Raw genomic sequence first — 23178 nt, 5'->3', positions numbered from 1 at the left:
CGTCATCGGGGCCCACCGATCCGTGGGCGGGCCGGTGCCGTGGGGGCACACTTTTCCTATTCGCCGGCCGTGTAGGTCTCCGCGATGGCCAGCATGAAGGTAAACCCCACCCCTGCGCAGGCGTGGGGATGACGTCAGCAGCCGCGCATGCGCAGAACCGCGCCGGCCGGCGGAGTCCCTTTGGCCCCGGATGGCGTGGCGCCAAACGCCTTCCACGCTGGCCGGCGGGGCGCAAATCACTTCGCCGCCGGTCTAGCCCCTGAAGGTGCGGAGGATTCCGTACCTTTGGGGCGGCCCAACGCCGGAGTGGTTCACGCCACTCCGTCCCACCGAGACACCCCGCCCTGCTGGGTAAGGGAGAATCCCACCCCTGGAATTTAAAGTCTAATCAACACCATGGAACCATTGTCGATTATTGTAAAAGCCAATCTGCTTCACTGATGTCCTTTAGGGAAGGAAATCTGCCGTCCTTATCTGGTCTGGCCGACATGTGACTCTAGACCCACAGCAATGTGGTTGACTCTTAAACGCCCTTTGAAACGGGGTAGGCCACTCGGTTCAAGGGCAATTAGGGATAGGCAATATATGCTGGCGATGCGCACGTGCCCCGAATGAATTTTTAAAAAGTCTTGGGGCTGGATTCTCCGCCGCGCCACATTTCAGTTTCACCCCGCTGGCAGGATGCTCCATTACGCCGGCTAGTCAATGGGGTTTCCCATTGTGGGGCAGCCCCACGCCTTTGTCCTAGTGGGAGCGTAAATCAGGCCCAATCCAGCTCCGCCGGCAGTCTCCCAAACGGAGGAGTTAGCCCCATAATCCACCATTCTCCATGCATGCCTGTCAACTCAACTGGTCATCCCCTCTCAACTAACAGCTCACCCCATTCCTCATCCCCCAGCCCGCTGCTCACCCCTACTGACCCAACTGTCCATATCCCAAACACCAACTCTCACCCCCGCATTCTCGTTCCCTTGCCAGCTCTATTGCTCTCTAACCTGTTCTATTGCTCCCTCGCCCGTTCCCTCACTCCCAGGCCCGCTTCGACCCTTCCTTGCCCACTTATTCACTCTCTCATCCATTTCCGGGCACCCTCGCCTACTCTTTCACTCCCTCACTCCCAACCTTGCCCATTTCCTCACTCCCTCATGTACAGTGACTCACTCGGCTACTTTCTTGCACCCTCGCCCACTCTGCATCTATTCTCTCTTACCCTCATCCACTTGCTTGCACCCATATCCAGTCCCTCCCACTTTCACCCACTCCCTCAACCATTCTCATGCTTCCTTGTTCACTGCCTCGCTTCCTCAGCATTATCTTGCTTCTCCCCCCACTTCCTCACTCTCCCGTCCACTCTCTCGCCCACTCTCTTGATCCGTTGCCCTCTCTTGCTCCCTCACCCACTCTCGCACTGCCTTGCACCCTTGTCCACCCCAGTGCCCACTCCCTCCCTCCCTCGCCCATTCTCTCAATTCCTCGCCCACTTCCTTGAACCCTCGTCCACTCCCTCCCTCCCTCGGCCACTGCTTCACTCACTCTTGCTGCCTCATCCCCTCTTTCACTCCCCCACCACTCCATTGCTCCCTCACTCATTTGCACGGTCCTCACCCACTCTCTTGCTCCTTCGTCTACTCTCCCACTCCCTCATACCCTTGTTCACTCCCTTCCTCATCCACACACTCGCTCCGCGCGCACTCTCTTGCTCGTTGTCCACTTCCCCTCACCCTGGCTTACTCTGTCCCTCCGTCACCCACTCTCTTACTCCCTTGGCCACTTTCCCGCTTCATCGCCATCTCTGGCGCTTCCTCAGCCGCTCCTTCTATCTCTCACCTACTCTCTCACTCCTTTACCCTCTCTCTCGCTCCCTTGCCCACTCTCTTGCCCCCTTGCCACTCCCTTGCCCTCTTGCCACTCCCTCGTCCACTGTCCAATTCCCTCACCCACTCTCTCACCAAGACTTGCAGACCTTTAAAAGTTTAACTGAGAATGACGGGGTGTAGTGGATAAAAAGTGGGTATGTCCTCTCCGTTGCTACTCTTTGCTGGTGTTCTCAGTGAATGGCGGTGCTTGAACATCACTGCTGCATGTGGAACAGGAAGACATGGCTGCAAAGGGCAGCACGGTAGCACAGTGGTTAGCACAGCTCCAGGGTCCCAGGTCCGATTCCCAGCTTGGATACCGAATTCCTGGCCGGTGCGGAGTTTGCACGTTCTCCCTGTGTCTGCGTGAATTTCCTCCAGGTGCTCCGTTTCCTCCCACAGTCTAAAGATGTGCAGGTTAGGTGGCTTGGCCATGCTAAATTGCCCTTAGTGTCCAAAAATGGGGTGACTGGGTTGTGGGGATAGGGTGGAGGCATGAGCTTAAGTAGGGTGCTCTTTCCAAGGGCTGGTGCAGACTTGCAGGGCCGAATGGCCTCCTTCTGCACTGTAAATTCTGTGATTCAAAGGTGCAGAAAGGTATGGTCGTCTGTTATCTTCATAATCAGCAGCGAGAATCCTCAGCATCACCGCTGACCATGAGACCTGGGCCATTATTTCACTTTTAGCAAAGTCCAAAACAAGGGCCATTAACATAAACTAGTCACTAAGTAGGGTAAGCATAATCCAAAATGTTATAAATTCACAAGAGACTGGAGAAGGGGAGAGGGAGAAAGAGAAGGGGACAGAGAGAGGTGATGAGGGAGAGAGAGAGACAGAGGGAGGGCGTTCATTGTAACTTCATTGCAGTGTAAACGTAAGCCTACTTGTGACAATCAAGATTATTATTAAAGCCGGAATTTCCCACCAGCCATTAAATACAAGCTGCAAAATGTTGCTTACGCGGAGCCCCTTCTGCCATTTCAATCGCCGTGATTCCCAATGACCACACGTCACTCTGTGGGGAAAGAAATAACAGAATGAATGGTAAGTCAAACACTGTAATCAGGAGCAACATAGGGGAAATGGTGGTCACCATAGCGATTAATACTCGACTGCCCTCAGGCTAAACTGTGGGCAGGCTAAACTGTGGACAATGAGACATCAATCACTGTGAATCCAGGAAGTGTACTTGAACAAAATGGGAATAACCCCATCTATTTGGGAACTCAATTCAGTCTCCACAAGCACACAAGAATTATGAGCAGGTGTACGCGATTTGGCACCTCCAGCCTGCTCCTTCATTCTGAATCACCTCTTGCTGCACTGTAGGGATTCCATTACCATTCGATAGGATCATGATTGACCTGAATGTGGTCTCAATTCCACCTTCCCCCATGCCCCCCAACCCCTTAACCCTTGACTTCCGTGTTGATCAACTTGTAACTAACTCAGCTTTGAACAGCTTCAATAACCGAGTCTCCACTGCCCTCTGGGGAGGTGAACTTCACACAATGATAGCCAACTGAGAGAAAAAAAGCTCCCTTCATCTCGGTTTTAAATGTCTTATTTTTAAAGTGTGACCCCCTAGTTCCAAACTCGCCAAAAAGGAAACATCCTCTCAGAATCCACTCTCTCAAATCCCCCTCAGAATCATATATGTTCCCCTTTTAGGCACCATACTAGAGGAAGGGTGTGAATGCATTGGAGAGAGTGCAGAGGTTCTCGGCTTGGGTCACCGTCTGTACGGAGTCTGCACGTTCTCCCAGTGTCTGAGTGAGTTTCCTCCGGGCGCCCCGGTTTCCTCCCAAAAGATTTGCTGTAATTTGGACATTCTGAATTCTCCCTCAGAGTACCAACAGGCGCCGGAGTGTGGTGACTAGTGGATTGTCAGAGTAACTTCATTGCAGTGTTAATGTAAGTCTTCTTGTGACAATAATAAAGATAATTTTTATTATTATTCAGAGAGGTTTACAAGAATGGTTCCAGGGATGAGAAACTTCAGTTATGAGGATAGATTGGAGAGGTCGGGACTGTTCTCCTTGCAGAGATAAAGGCGAAGAGGAGATCTGATTGAGATGTTCAAAATCATGAGGGTGCTGACAGAGTAGACGGAGAGAAACAGATCCCCATTGTAAAAGGATCAAGAACGGGAAGGCAGTGACTTATGGGGCGGCATTCTCCCCTACCCGGCGGGGCGGAGGGTCCCAGCGTAGCGGAATGGCGCCAACCACTCCGGCGTCGGGCCTCCCCAAAGGTGCGGAATTCTCCACACCTTTGGGGGCTAGGCCCGCTCCGGAGCGGTTAGCACCATGACGACTGGCGCCAAAACCGGCACCAGCGGCCTTTCAGGCCCACCGCCCGGGCTGGCCGAAAGGCCTTCGCCGGTTCGCGCATGCGCCGGTGGTGACGTCAGCGTCAGCTGCCGCTGACTTCACCACCAGCGCATGCGCGCTGGGGGATTCTCTTCCGCTTCCGCAATGGCGGAGGCCGTGGCGGCAGCGGAGGAGAAAGAGTGCCCCCACGGCACTGGCCCGCCCGCGGATCGGGGTGCCCCGATCGCGGGCCTGGTCACCGTGGGGGCACCCCCCAGGGTCCGGTCGCCCCCCGAGGACCCTGGGGGCCCGCTCGCACCGCTGATCCCGCCGCCACCAGAGGTGGTTCAAACCTCGGCGGCGGGAGAGGCCTACCAGCGGCGGGACTTCGGCCCATCGCGGGCCGGAGAATCGCCGAAGGGTCCTGGCCGATCGACGCGGACGGCACGCCGATCGGAGGGGCGTGATTCCCGCCCCCGCCAATTCCCGGGTGGCGGAGAATCTCTGCCACGGAGTGGGTGGGATTTTTGGTGGCCCCAGGTGATTCTCCGACCCTGCTGGGGTCAGAGAATTTCGCCCCCGGTTTGCAAAGAAGCAAATATGATGTGAGAAAAGTATTTTTCATGGAACAAGTGGTTCAGGTTTGGAATGCACGGCCTGGAAATATCATGGAGGCAGGTTCAGTCAAGGCATTCAAGAGGGCTTTGGATGATTATTTGAATAGAAACAATGTGTAAGGATACGGGGAAAATACAGGGGAATGGCACAAAGTCATAATGCTCATTTGAAGAGCTGTGCAGACATGCTGGGCCAAGCGGCCTCATTCTGTACCGTAATAATTCTGAATTATTGTGATTTGACCCATCGAGTTGAATAAAACACTGAATTTACATTTTGGCGGATTCTTTGTTTGAGAGACTAGCTGCTGACACCGGGACTGAATCACGAGGGTTTTATGTTGACAATAGCGGGGCCGTTCCCTGAATGATTCAGGACATCCTAATGGGTTGGCACAGGCACAGAACTCGTGCAATTCCAACAAATCCTGTTGTGTGATTTGCTGGAGAGCCTGACAAGCAGGGAGCTGAATATAAGCACTCCACTTCCCACATACCCTCATCCCAGCCAAGAAGGTGGCACTGGTTGCGCTGGAGCATGCCCATCCCATTGATGGGTTGGCTGGGGCCAAAGGGTACCTAGGGGGTGGCCTGGTGGGACCCATATGACCCATGCCGCGATGTTCACAGTGGGCAGTCAACGGCGTGAGCAACGGCGTGAGCAGCCGTATGGCTGCCTTGCTGGCTGTGGAAATGGTGTTCCATGGCCGTCCACCCAGACCCAATGGCCCACCTCCTCGCCGAACCCGCTACCCCTCCGGACCCTAGCAGAAGTCCCCCGGCCAGCGGCACAACTGTCAGCACACTAAAGTGATGTTGGACATTTTCCGTACCCCCTCTCTCTCCCTCAGTAGCCACGGCGCCTGTTTCCCAATTTGAAATACCACAAGTGAACCTTGCCGTCGGTAATTCCTCCTGGCGGAGGTGGGGCTGCAACACTGAAAGCGAAACTAAAACACATCTTGCAGCAAGCAGCCTAAAACGAAAGTAAAAAGCTGACAGACAGCCCAGCTCCACCCACACTCTGACATCACTGATAAACACCCATTTCTTAAAGGTACTCTCACATGACACTTATTCACACCTTTTATTATTTCAGAATTTAATTATGCATTCTAGGAGTGATGGCAATGTGAAGGACAAGTATTATTATTAATTTTAGCTGATCTCGCCCAATAAGAGTGGGTTCCCGCGCTCTGAATGTGAACGTGGGTGGGATTCTCCATCCAGCCACGCCGGAGAATCCGACCGGACGGAGGATCACGCAAGATGAAAATCATGGCAGCGCCGGGCACCCAACAATGCCATGCTCCGGTGTAAATGCATTCTACTCTGCACTTACAACAGAGGACGTTGGCGTATCATTAACGGGCCTGACTCGGTATTCTCTGGGGCCTCCTCGGTGTTCCGCCTCCGCCAGGAGGAATTACCGACGGCATCACTTGTGGTTTTGAAATTTGGCAAACTGGAGCCATGGCTGCTGAGGGAGAGAGGGGAGGTAGGTCATGCATTGGTCAAGCATGGGCAGCCGTGTGGTTGGCAGGGGGGGGGGGGGGGGGGGGAGCCTGCCAGCCAGGGGGAGAGCAGCGGGGGGGGTGATCAGGCGATAGACCATGGGGTCGGGATTACCCCCTGGGACTGGAGTGTGCAGGCACGGACCCCATTTCACGGCCCCCATTTCACGGCCTGCAAGGCTGCCATTTTGCTGCACAACCCGCTGACTGCTTCTCGTCCATTACCACTTTACAAAGCCTCAGTTAGAGGCAGCCAGTCTGCAGCTTCAGTAATACACGCTGATCGGGTCCGAGAACGTCATTAGGACCTCAGCACTGTTAGAATTATCGGGTCAGTCGACTAAAACATCTCGCACTGAAATGATTGGAAATGGTATCAGGATTGGTGACATTTGGGCCGGGATTCTCCGAAATCCCGGCCAAGAGTTTATGCCAGCGTCAAAACCGGTGTGAGCAACGCCGGCGTCAATGGGCCTCCACGCCCAGTCATTCTCCCTTTCCTCGGGGGGGCTAGAATGGCGCCGGAGCTGCTCCAGCGCCGAAAGCCCGTCCTACACGGCAACATGGCGGAGCCCTACAGGGGTCCGGCGTTGAGGAACGTAGACCCTCCCCGGAATTAGTGCGCCTGCCGATCAGTTGCCCCCAATCACGGGCCTGACCACCGTGGAGGCCTCCGCCCGAAACGGCTACCCCCGCCCCCCCCCCCCCCCCCCACCAGAATGGCCCCCGCAGCCAGAATGTCGCGGTCCTGCTGGGTAGGACCATACGTGAACGACGCCAGTGGAACTCGGCGGGCACTCGGCTCGTCAAGCGCACACAATCGCCGCGGGGGCTGCTTTCAACGGCCCCCGACAGGTGCCCCCCCGACAGGTGCCGCGCCGACCGTGCCGGAGCAATTGTTGCTGATTCTCCGGCGACCAGAAAATCGGCGGCCCAGGGTCGGAGCGGCGTGGCGGAATTCGCATGCCCCCCCCCCGGCAATCCTCCAACCCGGCGCGGGCTTGGAGAATCCCGCCCCATATTCAGTATCAGTAAGTCTTGGTAAATTCTACTATCTGAGCAGAAATATTAAGTGCGAGAGCGTTAACCATTGCTGACTGGTTTGGAGCACCATTTCCACATGGCTACTTCCAACAGGTTACAAGGGTCATGTGGTGCAGTGGGTGGCACAGTGGGTAGTGACTCTGATTTTGAGCCATATGCTGCACGTTCGAGTCCCACTCTGGGATTTGATGGGCAAGGATGGTTCATTCAGAACATTGTCAAACATATTGATCAGCAACTTGCAAATCCTTCCAACACACTAATGGTATGTGTAAAAGCAGGAGGGGTTCCTGGCCCATTGTGTGATGGAAAGGAAGTTGGAACCTTTATCATCACTGTCCATTGCTCAAGACTGCAACATGCATGTTGCCACCGCAAATCGAAAGTCCTTAACTAAACTGTGAGGCATTCATAACTCACCAGCTTCCAGTGGCTGTGCCCCAGCCACTGTCATCAGGCAATGTGACATGTGTGGTCCCTCTGCCATCCTTCCTCAGGGGCCCATCTGTGGATTGTTCCCAAGGCCCTGGCCAAACACATCTACACCTTAAGTGCTCAGGGCAATCATGGTCTTGTTACACAGCGAAGCCTACACAGACCCTATGAGCAAGCCACTCATTCTGACTCCACCAGGTTAAAACACTTCTCAAAGCATTTTGTAGGATTGAGATTAGGACCATACACAGCTGGATGGAGAAAAGGTGGAGAGAGGTTGAAAAGACAAAAACATAGCTGTAAAGGAGAGGCTTCAACACAGGAGGGGTGCTTACAGGGAAGATGAGATCTAGAAGTGTTGTTTCTCCGGTAGGGAGGCATTGGCTAATAGTGCTGATACTGGAGCAGACGGAATGGATTGGATTAGATTTGTTTATTGTCACGTGTACCAAGGTACAGTGAAAAGTATTTTTCTGCGAGCAGCTCAACAGATCATTAAGTACATTAAAAGAAAAGGAAATAAAAGACAATACATAATAGGGCAACACAAGGTACACAATGTAACTACGTAACACTGGCATCGAGTGAAGCATACATGGGTGTAGTGTTAATGATGGCAGTCCATAAGAGGATCGTTTAGGAGTCTGGTAACAGCGGGGAAGAAGCTGTTTTTGAGTCTGTTCATGCGTGTTCTCAGACCTTTGTATATCCTGCCCGATGGAAGAAGTTGGAAGAGTGAGTAAGCTGGGAGGGAGGGATCTCTAATTATGCTGCCCACTTTCCCCAAGCAGCGGGAGGTGTAAATGGAGTCAATGGATGGGAGGCGGTTTTGTGTGATGGACTGGGCGGTGTTCGCGACTCTCTGTAGTTTCTTGCGGTCCTGGGCCGAGCAGTTGCCATACCAGGCTGTGATGCAGCCAGATAGGATGCTTTCTATAGTGCATCTGTGACTGAAAAACAGAAAGGAGGTCCATGCTGGGATGAAAATGAGATGAGATAAGGACATGGATGCACAGCTGGAAAGCATCTCAGAGGAAGAGAAGTGAGCACATGGAGGAATTTAAAGCTTAAATTAAGAATCTTAAACTCAATTTGTCTGGTAAGGAGAGTTTTTTTTTTAAAATGTAGAATACCCAATAATGTTTTTTTTTCCCCAATTACGGGGCAATTCAGCGTGGCAAATCCACCTAACCTGCACATCTGTGGGTTGTGGGGGTGAAACCCACGCAGACATGGGGAGAATGTGCAAACCCCACACGGACAGTGACCCAGGGCTGGGATTCGAACCAGTGTCCTCAGCGCCGCAGTCCCAGTGCTAACTACTGCGCCGCATGCCACCTGGTAAGGACAGAGTTGATGAGGATACTAGCCTTAATGCGAGTGAAAACACTCACCATTGTGTTCTGGAAGACTTGCTGTTTATTGATTGTGGTAGACAGGAGGCTTGCGAGGAAAGTGTAACAATATACCCGCTTATTGAAACATCAGAAAACGTAACTTCACTTTCAAAAATGGGGATACTCTGGACACACACACACACACACACACAGATACACACACACACACACACAGATACACACACACACATATACACACACACACACACACACACACACACAGATACACACACACACACACACAGATACACACACACACACAGATACACACACACACACAATATCTGAGCAATTTGGACACAAGGTGCGCTAATCCCATATTTACGGTTGCTCCTAATCACAAATCTTCATTTGTGCTCATTCCACTTGACTGGCTTTCAAGCACTAAGAGGGGCACTGTTACTTCAAAGCTCCAGAGTCCCATGTTCGAGTCCCGGCTTGTCCGAGTCTGCACGTTCTCCCTGTGTTTCATTCGGGTGCTCCGGTTTCCTCGCACAGTCCAAAGATGTGCAAGTTAGGTGGACTGGCATTACTAAACTGCCCTTAGGACCCAAAAAGGTTGGGTGGGGATGCTGGCTAATGGGGATCGGTGCAGACTCGATGGCCGAATGGCACTGTTAATTCTATGATTCAGTGGAGAGCCAATTTTCTGAATTTCTCCGTACAGTTCTCTGTACATAATAGCCAAGGACAGGTACGTGCTATCCACAATATTCCCCCTTTTCTTTTCACATACAGAAACTCTCAGTAGTATCCTTATAGGTGCAAGCCAGCGGGGAAAGCTGTCCACAGTATAAGCTTGGATCTGCTCTCTTGCGATCTGTAGCTGCAGACTCTTCCTTTAATACATAATTCAAAGAGCTTTTCCATATATGGCATAAATGATGAACTAAATTACTGCTGCAACTGGAGTAAAAACAACAGCACATGTGGGGATGTCTCTTCATTTATCGTCCTCTCCTTCCACAATTGCACCACAAACCTTGCATTTTGCATTTTTCTCTTATGATTCATCATTGAACCAATGATCTCTGATCTAAGAGCAGTCAATTCCTATTACATCATTCAAAACGGATATGGAAAAGCAACAAAGTAAAGAGGCTGGCCGAAGACTGCGGCTCAGTTTTTAATCTTCTCCTTTGCTTTCCTTTCTTCTATAAGGAGCACAAGGAAGACAAGCATTCCCACCCCACAGGTCCCGGGAAGAACGGGAAGTTACACACTCTTCGCAGAAGCATCACCCCAGTTGTTATTGACTCCCCAAGCAACATCCGCGATTAATATGTGGGCCTTGGCGACATTAACATCTGTCTGTAACGTCGCTGCTTTGCTTGAAATAGTCGGCGAAATTCTCCACCTCGTGATGCCGTAAACGTGATCCGCAATCGGTGGGCAATCGGGTATCTGACCAAAATTGAGCTCCGCGCCCGGCGCCGATTCGGGCACCATGTTCCGGTCCCTCGCTGGTGGCAATGAGGTTTGTGCCCCGCACTCGCAGCACGCAAAACCGGCATTTGCATTCATTTAAATTTAATTTGCGGATTGGACGCAGAATGCTCCGTCCTTCCGCAAAGCTCCACTCCACTCAGGAGGAAGTCTCACGGAGATGAATTGCTACACGTATTTCCAAACATGGACCGGACGCCCTGGCTCAGGAGAGGGTGCGGAACGGTAAAAAAAACACTGAAACATCTTTGAAAATTGACAGCTTCTACAAACCATCTGTAGCTTTGATTCATTCATCTCCCATCACCTTTCCGAGGTCTAAGAGGTGAAACGCCAATGTTTGTAAACACTGACCACATCAATAATAAGAATAATCACTTATTGTCAAGAGAGGTAAGTGCATTCCAAGCACTAAGTGCGTTCTAAGCACCCAAAGGGTTTCCCACTGCGGCCACCCCCTTGCCATCAGGAAATATGCAGCTTGTGTGCGCTGCTGGCGATGCAAAGGATCCCGCCGACGGAGAATCCTGCTCAAAGTCTCCGAAATGGAGAATTTCCCCCAGTGTTTAAAAACCGACACAGTTCAATTGTGCCCCCCCCCACCCCCCGTTCTCATTACCAGCTTGCATTTGACGTACCACCCTTAACAGAAAAACAAATCATGAGCTTTTTTTTTAAACAGAAGGCACATCAACATACCTTGCACATGGAAGTGGAATCAAGAGAGGCGAACCAAGGCTTGCCCAGAGACATTGGCGGGGATTCTCCGCTCCACATTCACCCCGCCACCACTATCAGTGAGAACGGAGAATTTGGTGCTCAGCCCAAAGTCCGTTTCTTTGCAACAAGAACAGAGAATTTGCCGGCATGAATGAACGGAGAATTCTGCCCAATGTTACCTATTGCTCTGAGGGAAATAAATGTATGCTCAGTAGACAGCCGTTATTGAACTAATTTTATTTACACATCCCCGACAGAGAGGGCAACAAAACAAAATGCTCAGTTTTAAAAATTCTATCATGGGTTATGGGTGTCACTGGCTTAGCCATAATTCATTTCCCATTGGACAGTTGCAAAGTCAGCCACATTGCTGTAGGTCTCGAGTCACATGTGGGCCAGACCAGGTTAAGTTGATGGATTTCCTTATCAAAGGACATTAATTACCCAGGTGCATTTTTACAACAATCGACAATGGTTTTTTGGGTCATTATTAGGCTTTCAATGTCCGGATTTTTATTGAATCCAAATTTCACCATCTGCCACGGTGGGATTCGACAATATCATTAAACCTCTTCTGGTTAGGCACACTACAGACTTCCAGTCTCAACATCAAATTCAACAACTTCAGATGATCAGCTCTACCCCTCCGCAACCCGTTTGTTTTCATCCCATTTCATTTTAAATGACTTTTACTATTTCTTTCTTTCATAATATATATTTAATCCCTGCCCCCAATCTTATCCACCTTTCCTTAATCTTTCTCCTCTTTGCTTCCCGCTTCCCCCTTCCCCTCCCCCCACCACATCTACAGTTCATCCTCTGATATTAGTTTTTCTGCTGTTTGGCCTTTCACGTCTTTTGTTCTCTCTGGGGACTGCCATGAGCACCTCTTTCCCCTTGGTTTCTGTGGCCATCAGCACCCGGTTTCCCTGGGTTTCTGTGGCTATGACTCATCTTTCATTCTCACTCCACAGTATAAATATTTCCCACTTTCTCTGTCTGTTAGCGTTGACAAAGAGTCATCGGACTCGAAACGTTAGCTCTTTTCTCTCCCTACAGATGCTGCCAGACCTGCTGAGATTTTCTAGCATTTTCTCTTGCGTTTCAGATTCCAGCATTCACAGTAATTTGCCTTTATTCATTGCACCTCTGCCTCCCCTTGAAATCATAGAATTTACAGTGTAGAAGGAGGCCATTCGGCCCATCGAGTCTGCATCAGCCCTTACAAAGAGCACCCCTGAAGCGCACGTATCTACCCTATCCCTGTAATCCTGTAACCCTCACTTAACAGTTTTTTGGACACCAAGGGCAATTTAGCATGGCCAATCCACCTAACCCACACATCTTTGGACCGTGGGAGGAAACCAGAGCACCCTGAGGAAACCCACGCAGATACGGGGAGAACATGCAGACTCCGCACAGACAGTCACCCAGCGGGGAATCGAACCTGGGACCCTGGTGCTGTGAAGCCACAGTGCTATCCATTTGTGCTACTGTGCAGCCCAATGGAAATGGAAATAGTGGAGCACAAATTATCTCTCCACAATTATGATGTTATCCACTTAGCTACAATGCTCAGAGGAGATGTGTGTCTGTGTGCGTGTGTGTTTATCATGTCTTTTTGCACATTACACATGACCACTGACCAGATATTAAATAGATAACTAGTGCAAGCTCTGCACAAGCTTAGCCATATATCCACTTTCAGACCAACACTGCCCTGAACCTAAGCCTGTGAATCCATAACCATTTCACATATTTATAAAACATTTTAATGGTATGGTACCAAAGCTATAACAGTAAATTCCCTGTGATGAATGTACTGGAACAGATCACAATAATACATTTTTGGTGCCAACCTATCGCCAGCCATAGCTGTGCTTTGCCTGAAATCATTTTTCTCCCAGATTTAATCAGAGTTCCCCAGAGAACATGACTCCATCCATTGCCTTTCTGTCAAAGTCAGTAAAAATCAGATTCCGCTCTGACCCTCGTATCCTATGAAACATCCATATTATATCTTCTTTATCTCATCAAAACTATCCCTGTAATTTTCTGAATCTTTGGCCGGATTATCCATGAGTTACAATTTCTTTTCAGAAGAATAATGTATTCGAGGCTTTATCAATGTGGTATGAATACTGTCATGTGAAACATAAGTGGGTAAGGTGGTAGGGTGGCAGGCAGGTACGGTGGTGGTTAGGAAAGGGTGCCTGGTGGGTGGGCTGGTCGGGTTGTAGGTGGGTAGGATGGTAGTTGAGTAGAGTGGTAGGGTGTCAGATGGATAAATGGGTCGTGTGACGGGTGGGTAGAGTGGTAAAGACGGGTCAGGTTGGGTTGGCGGTGTCAGGTTGTTGGGGGTGGTGATATGGTAGTGGCCAGCCAGGTCGGATGGGGTGCAGGGGGGAGTTGGATGGTGGGAGATCAGATCAGGGGGGAGCTGGGGGGAATTAGTGGACTGGTGGGAGTCAGGTGGTGAGTTTTTCTTGTATTTGTTTATGGGATATGGGCATCGCCGGCTGGGCCAGCAGTTCAGAGTCAAGCACATTGCTGCGGTTTTGTAGACCATGTCGGCCAGACCAGGTAAGGACGTCAGATTTGCTTCCCCAAAGAGCATTTGTGAACCAGATGGGTTTTTACAACAAAGGGCAATGGTTTCATGGTCATCATTAGACTATTTTAATTCCAAATTTTTATTGAATTCGAATTTCACCATCGGCAGTGGTGGGATTCAAACCCAGTTCCCCAGAGCATCACCCTGGGTTTCTGATTAACTAGTCCAGTGACATTAGAACATAAGAATTAGGAGGAGGAGTAGCCATCTGGCCCCTCGGGCCTGTTCCGCTATTCAATTAGATCATGGCTGATCTTTTGTGGACTCAGCTCCACTTTCCGGCCCAAACACCATAACCCTTAATCCTTTTATTCTTCAAACAACTATCTATCTTCATCTTAAAAACATTTAATGAAGGAGCCTCAACTGCTTCACTGGACAAGGAATTCCATAGATTCACAACCCTTTGGGTGAAGAAGTTCCTCCCAAACTCAGTCCTAAATCTACTTCCCCTTATTTGAGGCTATGCCCCCTAGTTCTGCTTTCACCCGCCAGTGGAAACAACCTGCCTGCATCTACTCTATCTATTCCCTTCATAATTTTATATGTTTCTATAAGATCCCCCGCATCCTTCTAAATTCCAACGAGTACGTCCCAGTCTATGCAATCTCTCCTTGTAATCCAACCCCTTCAGCTCTGGGATTAACCTAGTGAATCTCCTCTACACACCCTCCAGCGCCACTACGTCCTTTCTCAAGTAAGGAGACCAAAACTGAACACAATACTCCAGGTGTGGCCTCACTAACACCTTATACAGTTGCAGCATAACCTCCCTAGTCTAAACTCCATCCCTCTAGCAATGAAGGACAAAATTACATTTGCTTTCCTGTTGCACCTGTAAACCAACTTTTTGCGTCTCATGCACGAGCACGCCCAGGTCTCTCTGCACAGCAGCATGTTTTAATATTTTATCATTTAAATAATAATCCCTTTTGCTGTTATTCCTACCAAGATGGATAACCTCACATTTGTCAACATTGTATTCCATCTGCCAGACCCTAGCCCATTCACTTAACCTATCCAAATCCCTCTGCAGACTTCCAGTATCCTCTGCACTTTTTGCTTTACCACTCATCTTAGTGTCGTCTGCAAACTTGGACACATTGCACTTGGTCCCAACTCCAAATCATCTATGTAAATTGTGAACAATTGTGGGCCCAGCACTGATCCCTGAGGGACACCACTAGCTACTGATTGCCAACCAGAGAAACACCCATTAATCCCCACTCTTTGCTTTCTATACCATCCTGACAATACCACTACGCCACCATCTCCCCCCAATAGTATGTTAAACATATTGTTTATGTTGTTAAGAAACACGCGTGTAAGGCATTGTTTAACTAAGTACTTTGATCACATACAAATATCGGACAGCTGAGACACTAGGCATTGGAGGAGAGCTACAAGACGGAACAAAATCAAATCGGTAAAGAAAAACACTTTGTCTCGGTTTTGACTTCACCAACCAGCTTGGATTCCATTAACAATGAGGTCAGGTCAGATGGGGTCAGGAGAGATGTGGGCTTTTGGGTTGGGGGGAGTCCGGGGATTGGAAGGGAGTCGGTTGGTGAGGTCTTGTTAGATGGGGGTGTGGGTAAAAAGGGGTTTGGGCAGGAGTCAGGGATTTCTGTTGCATAGTTTTCCAGGAGTTAGACTAGAACTTTTCTGGGCTTTCTGACGTTTCCTGGGTTATTTTTCAGTTAACTAATTCGGATCTGTCTAAGTTTCTGGCTCTAACTCAGAGTTGGAGATATTTCCAGAGGATCCTGAGCAGCAGGGGAATTGCCCACGATAAGTTAAAATTTCCTGGGAAATTTGCATCGTATCATGGGGATTGTGGTTGGGTACATCCGGTCTCTGACAACACGGAGGCTGGAAGAACTAGACCATTAATTCAAGGTTATGTCTTCCCTCTCAGGTGGCCATACAAGACCCCATGGCACTCTTCGGAAAAAGAGGAATGGAAAACCGGCCAATATTTATCCTATAATCAACATCATTGAAGCGCTATTTGGGTCTTTATCACATGGGTGATTGATGGACCTTACTGAACACAATTTACCTACCGTTTTTTCTACATTATAACAGTGGATGCTTCACTGGTTGTGAAGTGTTTTGGGAAACACAAAGAGCCTGTAAGGGACCATATAAATGTCTACTTTACCTGAATACATTAAACTGAAATTTTGCTTATCCTTAATCACCCATCGATTTGCTTATATAATTCTAAAGTCTTGATCACTTTTCTCTTCACTGTTTGAATATATCTAATTTACCTGAATTTGTGTTACACTTTACAGATGCTGTATTCCCAATGAAGCTTTTAAATGAGTTGCTGCTGGTTTGGTTTTCACACTACCTTTGCCGTAAGCTCAGATGTAATGATTTAAGATAGATTCGCAATTTCCTCGGGTGCAACTTCCCTTTGGAAGGCATGTTAGGAAGCAAAGGGTTAATAATTTTCACTTTGGTCTGCGATGGAGAAGGAAGAGTTTGCCAGGAGGCTCTGCATATTTGAAAATCAAAAGCAGCGTTCCCAACGTCTATGCCCAAAGGGTAATGATTCCAGCTGGCAGCACAAACTCAGAAATACCAGACAGCATTCCCCGTTCTTCCCAGAATCAGTGCTTTGATTCAGGAGCCTTTACATTGGCTCGAACTGAAGCTGCCTCAGCTTTGGTAAATTGCTGCGCCAACACTCGCTGAACCTAAAGTATTTTCTAAAATGTATTCTTCGGATGTGGTTGCTGGCATCCCAGGTCACCCTGAGAAGGTGGGGCTGGGTCAACTTGTTGAACCACTAATAGATGTTTGACACAACTGAGCGGCTTGCTAAGTTACTCCAGTGGGCAGGCAAGAGTCAACTGCATTGGTGCAGGACAGAAATCATACAGATGTAGGTCGAGGCCATGCAAGAATGTCCTTCACAAAAAGACACTAACGAACCAGTTGTGCTTTATGTAACAATTTGAGAGCTGTTGTAATATGCCTGCAAGAGGTATCAGCATCACATCACTAGAAGGCAAATGTAACATACGATTCAGTCTTAGTAACACTTTTGCTTTGAGCAGAGTATACAGACAGCTATGTGGCTAGATTCCCCATTCCTGAGAGTAAGGGCTGGATTGTCCAATTTTGCGGCTAAGTGGCGTGGGAACAATGGCGTTTTATGACACCGAAATCGGCGCGAAGCATCACCGATTCCGGGACCGGTGAGGGGCTAGCAGCTCCCGGCTCCCGCACCAAAAACGGCCGGAGAATGGCTGGGTCCGTGGTTGTGCATGCGCATGGCGGTGGCCTGCAGTAGTCCTGACACAATACGCAGCCACCACGTGAGGTTGACGAAAACTCAGAACACACGTATCCCGCACCGTCGGGTCGTTGGCCCATCGGCGACGGAGCGTCGGGGGAAGGCCTTCAGCGTGTGGCGTACTCCCTGATGACGCCGTTTTGGAGGGGGTGGGGGAGCATCCGAAAGCAGGCGCAGCCCCGATTTTGGCGTCAAAGGGGATTCGTCTCCCGATCACGATATCGTTGTCAGGCAACGAAGAATCCCACCCTAAGTGTTGACGCCGGGACAGGATTCATGGACTTTGATGACAGGAAAACTGGCGCCGAACCTGGACTAATTCAGTGACTGTGGAGGGGCTAGCACTGGCGCCACATGGAACACAATCAATTCCAATGAAAAATGGTACGGGAATCACCGGGTCCGTGATTGACACTCGGGAGCCTAACAAGCTGCAGCCACATATACATACTTCACTCCCCACACACACCATCCCAGCCAAAAAGATGACACTGGTTCCACTGGAGCGTGCCATCCCATTGATGGCGAGGGCTGGGGCCAGAGGACACCTAGGGGAGTGGCCTGAGGCGGGACACCCATACGGCCAAAGTTCACAGTGGGCAGGCAGCGGCGTGCAGAGTTGTATAGCTGCCTTGCAGACCGCAGCATGCCCATCCACCCTAACGCCACAGCCCACCTCATGGCCACGCCCTGCTACTCCCACCGACCCTGGCAGAAGTCCCTCGGGCGGTGGCATAACCTTCGGCAAACTACGGCGATGTTGGACACTTTCCATACTCCCTCCCTCATCAGCAACAATGCCGGTTTCACAATTTTTTAAAGCACAATGGGTAACTTCAAACATTAAGACTGACCATCTGGTGTCCCATCAGGAACATATACGTGAGGTTATCAGCAAACCAGAAAAAGACGATGATGTGCACAACAAGATGAAGAGCAGTGAACACATGTTTCACCGTCAATCTTGTGGAAAACATAGAGGTCATCACATCGCCAAAAATGTTTACCAAGATTCAAATGATCTGTCCTAAAAACGTTAGTAATTATTATCAAGATTGACATGGGTAAGTGCCAACATAATACCTTCGTGAATTCTAAAAGACCCGCATCCACAGATGTGGAAGGCCATGGTGAAACCTACTGCTGTGAAACTTACAACACACAATGGTTCACTTATTTCATGTTCAGGGTCCATAGTTCTGGAGTGCAAGTACAAATCGATCCTCCTGGTCATCACAAGGTTCTACACTGTGGAGACTAAAGACTCAGAGATTGCAGGTCTACTAGTATGTTGTGGCCTCGCACTAGTGACAATCCATTGAATCAATCAGATGTCACAAGGCAGATCAAGCTCAGAAACTACTCCTATCAACCCAGCTCATGGCTTACCAACCCAGCTCATGGCTTACCAACTCACTTCATGGCTTATCAACTCAGTTCATGGCTTACCATTGAAGTATCCAGAACAGTTTGACAAAAGTGGCATTTTTGTGGTGCTGCAACATTACACTTGAAGGAGAATGCAAGTCCATCAATTCATCCACCATGAAAGAGCAGCAACCACACTTGAGACAAATTGAAGGTTAAATGGCCAAAGTAGTGAACAGCATAATCATTAGAAGTGTACAAGAGCACATAGAGTTGTGCAGCTTGATCACATATGTCGTAAAGAAGGGCACGTCCTCTGGGCAGCGTGGTACTCTGGCACTGCCAGCTGGACACCCTGACAGTGGCATCCGAGTGTCAGCCTGGCTTTGCCCGGGTGGCACTTCCAGCTGACAGGGGCACTGGATGGGCAATGCTAAGGCAGCATGGCAGTGCCAAGGTGCCATTTTCTGCGTGGTGATCGGGCTAGGGTATGCCCTGCGCGGGTTTGGAGGGGAGCCCTGGGACACCCATATAACAAGCTGGGGCTTGCGCGGGGTGGGGGGCGTTCAGGATCAACCTATGAAATCCCAACAGGACGAGACAGGGTACATGCAAGAAAGATGCTTTCAATGTTGGGGGCGTCCAGAACCAGGGGTCACAGTCTGAGGATATGGGGTAGACCATTTCGAACAGAGATGAAGAAATATTTCTTCATCCAGAGAGTGGTGAGCCTGTGGAATTCATTGCCAGAGGAAGTAGTTGAGGCTAAAACATTGTGGGTGGGATACTCCACTGATACCTCACCCACTTGCCCGGCATTATTACCCGAAATTAAATTCAGGACCGTCCCTTCTCTTGTTGGACCTTATATGGGCTGGTTTAAAAAGTTCTCCTGGATGCATTTTAAGAATTCTGCTCCCTCAAAACATTTGACACTATGGCTACCCCATGTTGGGGAAATTGAAATCCCACACTATCACTACCCTATTAGTTTTATGCTTCTCTGAAATTTGCCTACACAGCTGCTCTTCTATTTCTCTCAGACTGTTAGGGAGCCTATAGAACACTCCCAGCAATATGGCTTCAGTTGAAGAGTCTTCTAAGATGTAGTTCCTCCGTACTGCTGTGATTGATTCCCTCATCAAAACTGCGACACCCCCTCCTCTTTTACCTCCTTGCCGATCTTACCTGAAGATCCTGCATCCTGAAATATTAAGCTGCCAATACTGCCTCTCTCCCAACCATGTGTAGTGACAGCAAATATATTACACTCCCATGTTCTAATTTTGGTTAAGCCTCCTTTCAGGATGCCAGCCCCTTGCCATGTCCCCAAAAACCGGTCTCAAAATCCCAGTAATCTAAAGCCCTCCCTCCTGCACCATTTCTCCAGCCACGCATTCAAAGAACAAAGAACAGTACAGCACAGGAACAGGCCCTTGAGACCGCCAAGCCTGTACCGATCATGATGCCTGCCTATCTAAAACCTTCTGCAATTCACGGGGTGCGTATCCTCTATTCATGTATTCATCAAGATGCCTCTTAAATGTCGCTATTGTCTCCACCACCTCCTCCGGCAGCACGTTCCAAGCCCTCACCACCCTTAGTGTAAAAAAAATTGCCTCGCCCATCTCCTCTGAACTTTCCCCCTCGCACCTTAAATCTATGTGCCTGAGTAATTGACTTTTCTACCCTGAGAAAAAACATCTGACAATCTACTCTGTCCATGTCACTCATAATTTTGTAAACTTCCATCAGGTCGCATCTCAACCTCCGTAGTTCTAGTGAAAACATTCAGAGCTTATCCAACCTCTCCTCATAAAGCTAATCCCCTCCATACCAGGCAACATCCTGGTAAACCTCTTCTGTACTCTCTCGAAAGCATCCACACCTTTCTGGTAGTGTGGCAACCAGAAATTGTGCGCAATATTCCAAGTTTGGCCCAACAAAGGTTATGTACAGCTGCAGCATGACTTGTCAATTTTTACACTCGGTGCCCTGGCCGATGAAGGCAAGCATGCCATATGCCTTCTTGACCTTATCCACCTTGCGTTGCCACATTCAGTGACAGGTGGACCTGTACACCCAGATCCCTCGACCTATCGATACTACACAGGGTTCTGCCATTTCCTGTATATTTCCCACTTGTATTAGACTTTCCAAAATGCATTACCTCACATTTCTCAGGATTAAACTCTATCTGCCATCTCTCTGCCCAAGTCTTTAACCGCTCTATGTCCTGCTGTTTCCTCTGACAATCCTCTTTACTATTCGCAACTCCACCAATCTTTGTGCCGTCCGTAAACTACCAGTTACATTTTCCTCCAAATCATTTCATATTCTTCTTGGGCGGTCTCTCAGCATTGAGGATGACTTGCTCCCACTCCGGGGAGGTGGGTTCTGCGGTGGCTGAGATCCTGCTGCAGGTTTGGCAGGTGGTGTTTGATGAGGTGGGTGGGATGCTCTGGATTCTGCGCTCTCTTTCCGCTGTTTATATTTATCTACACTATGAACAACAAATGTCCCAGCATTGACCCCTGCAGACACCACAAGTCACAGCCTTCCATTCAGAAAAGCACCCATCCATCGTTACCCTCTGTCTTCTATTACCAAGCCAGTTCTGTATCTGCCCTCTGATCCTGTGTCACTTCACCTTCATCTGGACTAACCTCCTATTCCTATACTCACTAGCACGTGGCACCATAAGTAATCCAGAGATTACTACCTTCTGGATCCTGTTCCAGGCTCCCTAAATTCTGCTTGCAGAACCACATCTCTTTTTCTGCCTATATCATTAATAACATGTACCACCGTCGAGGTTGTTCACCCTCCCCATTCAGTATGCCATACAGCCATTCAGTGATACCCCTGATCCTGGCACCAGGGAGGCAATATACCATCCTGGAGTCTCTTTTGCAGCAACAGAAATTTTTGAATCCCCTACTGCTCTAGCCCTGACATTCGCCCACCTCCCCTGTTGTGTAGCAGACCCACCCAAGGTGACACGAGGTTGGCTGCCACTGATTTCCCCTACAGTCATCTCCCCTGCAGTCGTCTCCAGAATCCAAAAAGGTACCTCTGTTACAAAGGAGGATGGCCTCAGGAGACTCCTCCACACCCTGCCTTTCCCGACTCTGCCTGGTGGTCACCCATGCCCTTTCTGCCTGTTCAATCCTCATGACCACCTTTACTGAACGTGGTCTCTATGACTTGCTCAGCGTCAGTTCAGTCTAAAGTAAAAGTGGCTTGAAATATCACATTACAGTCATCCTCCAACCAGTTACAAGATCCTGGAGGGACTAGGGAGTACACTGAAAATAATAGGTCATCAATTGGCAAGATTAAGCTGTAAGGATAAAGAATTTGGGGATCCTGGTTAGCCCATAAAGAACCAGGAGTATAATATACTGAGCAGAAAAGCATGTTTGCAGTTAAGGCTGATTTACAAGGTTGATGAAATTGTGGACGAGCTATCCAGTAATGTATTCAGAAATAAAGTTCCATCCCTATTTTCAGGCTTAGGAAATCAGTAGACAGAATATGGTGTAAACTTAAAGGCTGATGCTAATCCGGCATGTGTTTTAACAGCTAGAAAGGTCTCTCACCCACTCTTGGACAAAGTCAAGGGCGCGACTGAACACATATTACAACAATGAGTCATGTCTCCAGTAGCCGACAAAGTGGTGTTCTGGAATGGTCGCAGTACCAAAGACTAATGGTTCCATTAGAATCTGCGTGAACTTGACTCAGTTAAACAAGCCTGTAGTGTGAGATCAACCCAATGGCATCAGTGGACTAAAGTCTCACTAAATTTGCAAAAAGCACCTTCTTCACAAAATTGGATGCAAACAGTGGCTTTTGGCAGCTGCCTCTAGACTAGGAATCAAGATTGTTAACTCCATTGATCACCTCATTTGCCTCACGTGCAGTGCATAGCCAACAACAGAGCAAACTACTACCTTTCTTTTGAGGCTATGGGAACACCTTGGATGGGATCTCTAGGAGTTTAAATGCAAAGTTTTCATTATCATCAGTGATTACTGCACCAGATGGTTACTGCGGAATCAGTCATTAACATCACTGAAAACAATACTCTTTACATATGACATCCCAGACTTTATAATGCCAGAAAACAGTCCTCAGTTTGCGAAGGAACTATTCCACAACTCCATGCAGAAATATAGTTTCAGAAATATGACTAGTTCACCTAGGTATTCCCCAGTCTAACAGAGAAGGGAAAAGAGGACTTTGAACAATCAAGGAATTAATGAAAAAGGACAAAGACATTAACATCCCTTTGTCATGATATGCAAACATGCACATAATGAGATACAGACAGGCAGCAGAGAACAGGACATAACCAATCAGCAGGCAGAACACTTGGGGGTGGTTTCCCACTATAAAAGGCACGAGGCACTCACATGGGGCTGTTTAGCATAGGGCTAAATCCCTGGCTTTGAAAGCAGACCAAGCAGGCCAGCAGCATGGTTCGATTCCCGTAACAGCCTCCCCGAACAGGCGCCGGAATGTGGCGACTAGGGGCTTTTC

General features: G+C 49.1%; 1 protein-coding gene across 2 annotated transcripts in view; it reads right to left on the bottom strand.

Annotated features, from left to right (window-relative positions):
• The window catches only part of si:zfos-2326c3.2 (mitogen-activated protein kinase kinase kinase kinase 4), a 335482-nt gene that overhangs the window by 154743 nt on the left and 157561 nt on the right, over positions 1 to 23178 (bottom strand). For both annotated transcript variants that reach the window (XM_038775018.1, XM_038775019.1), the window contains exon 8: positions 2817 to 2871. In XM_038775018.1, the coding sequence (XP_038630946.1) occupies positions 2817 to 2871 (55 nt within the window). The remainder of the gene's footprint in view (positions 1 to 2816; positions 2872 to 23178) is intronic.

This window comes from Scyliorhinus canicula, chromosome 17, assembly GCF_902713615.1.
Source record: "Scyliorhinus canicula chromosome 17, sScyCan1.1, whole genome shotgun sequence".
NCBI classification, from domain to species: Eukaryota; Metazoa; Chordata; class Chondrichthyes; order Carcharhiniformes; family Scyliorhinidae; genus Scyliorhinus; species Scyliorhinus canicula.
This window is presented reverse-complemented; position numbering and strand designations above follow the sequence as displayed.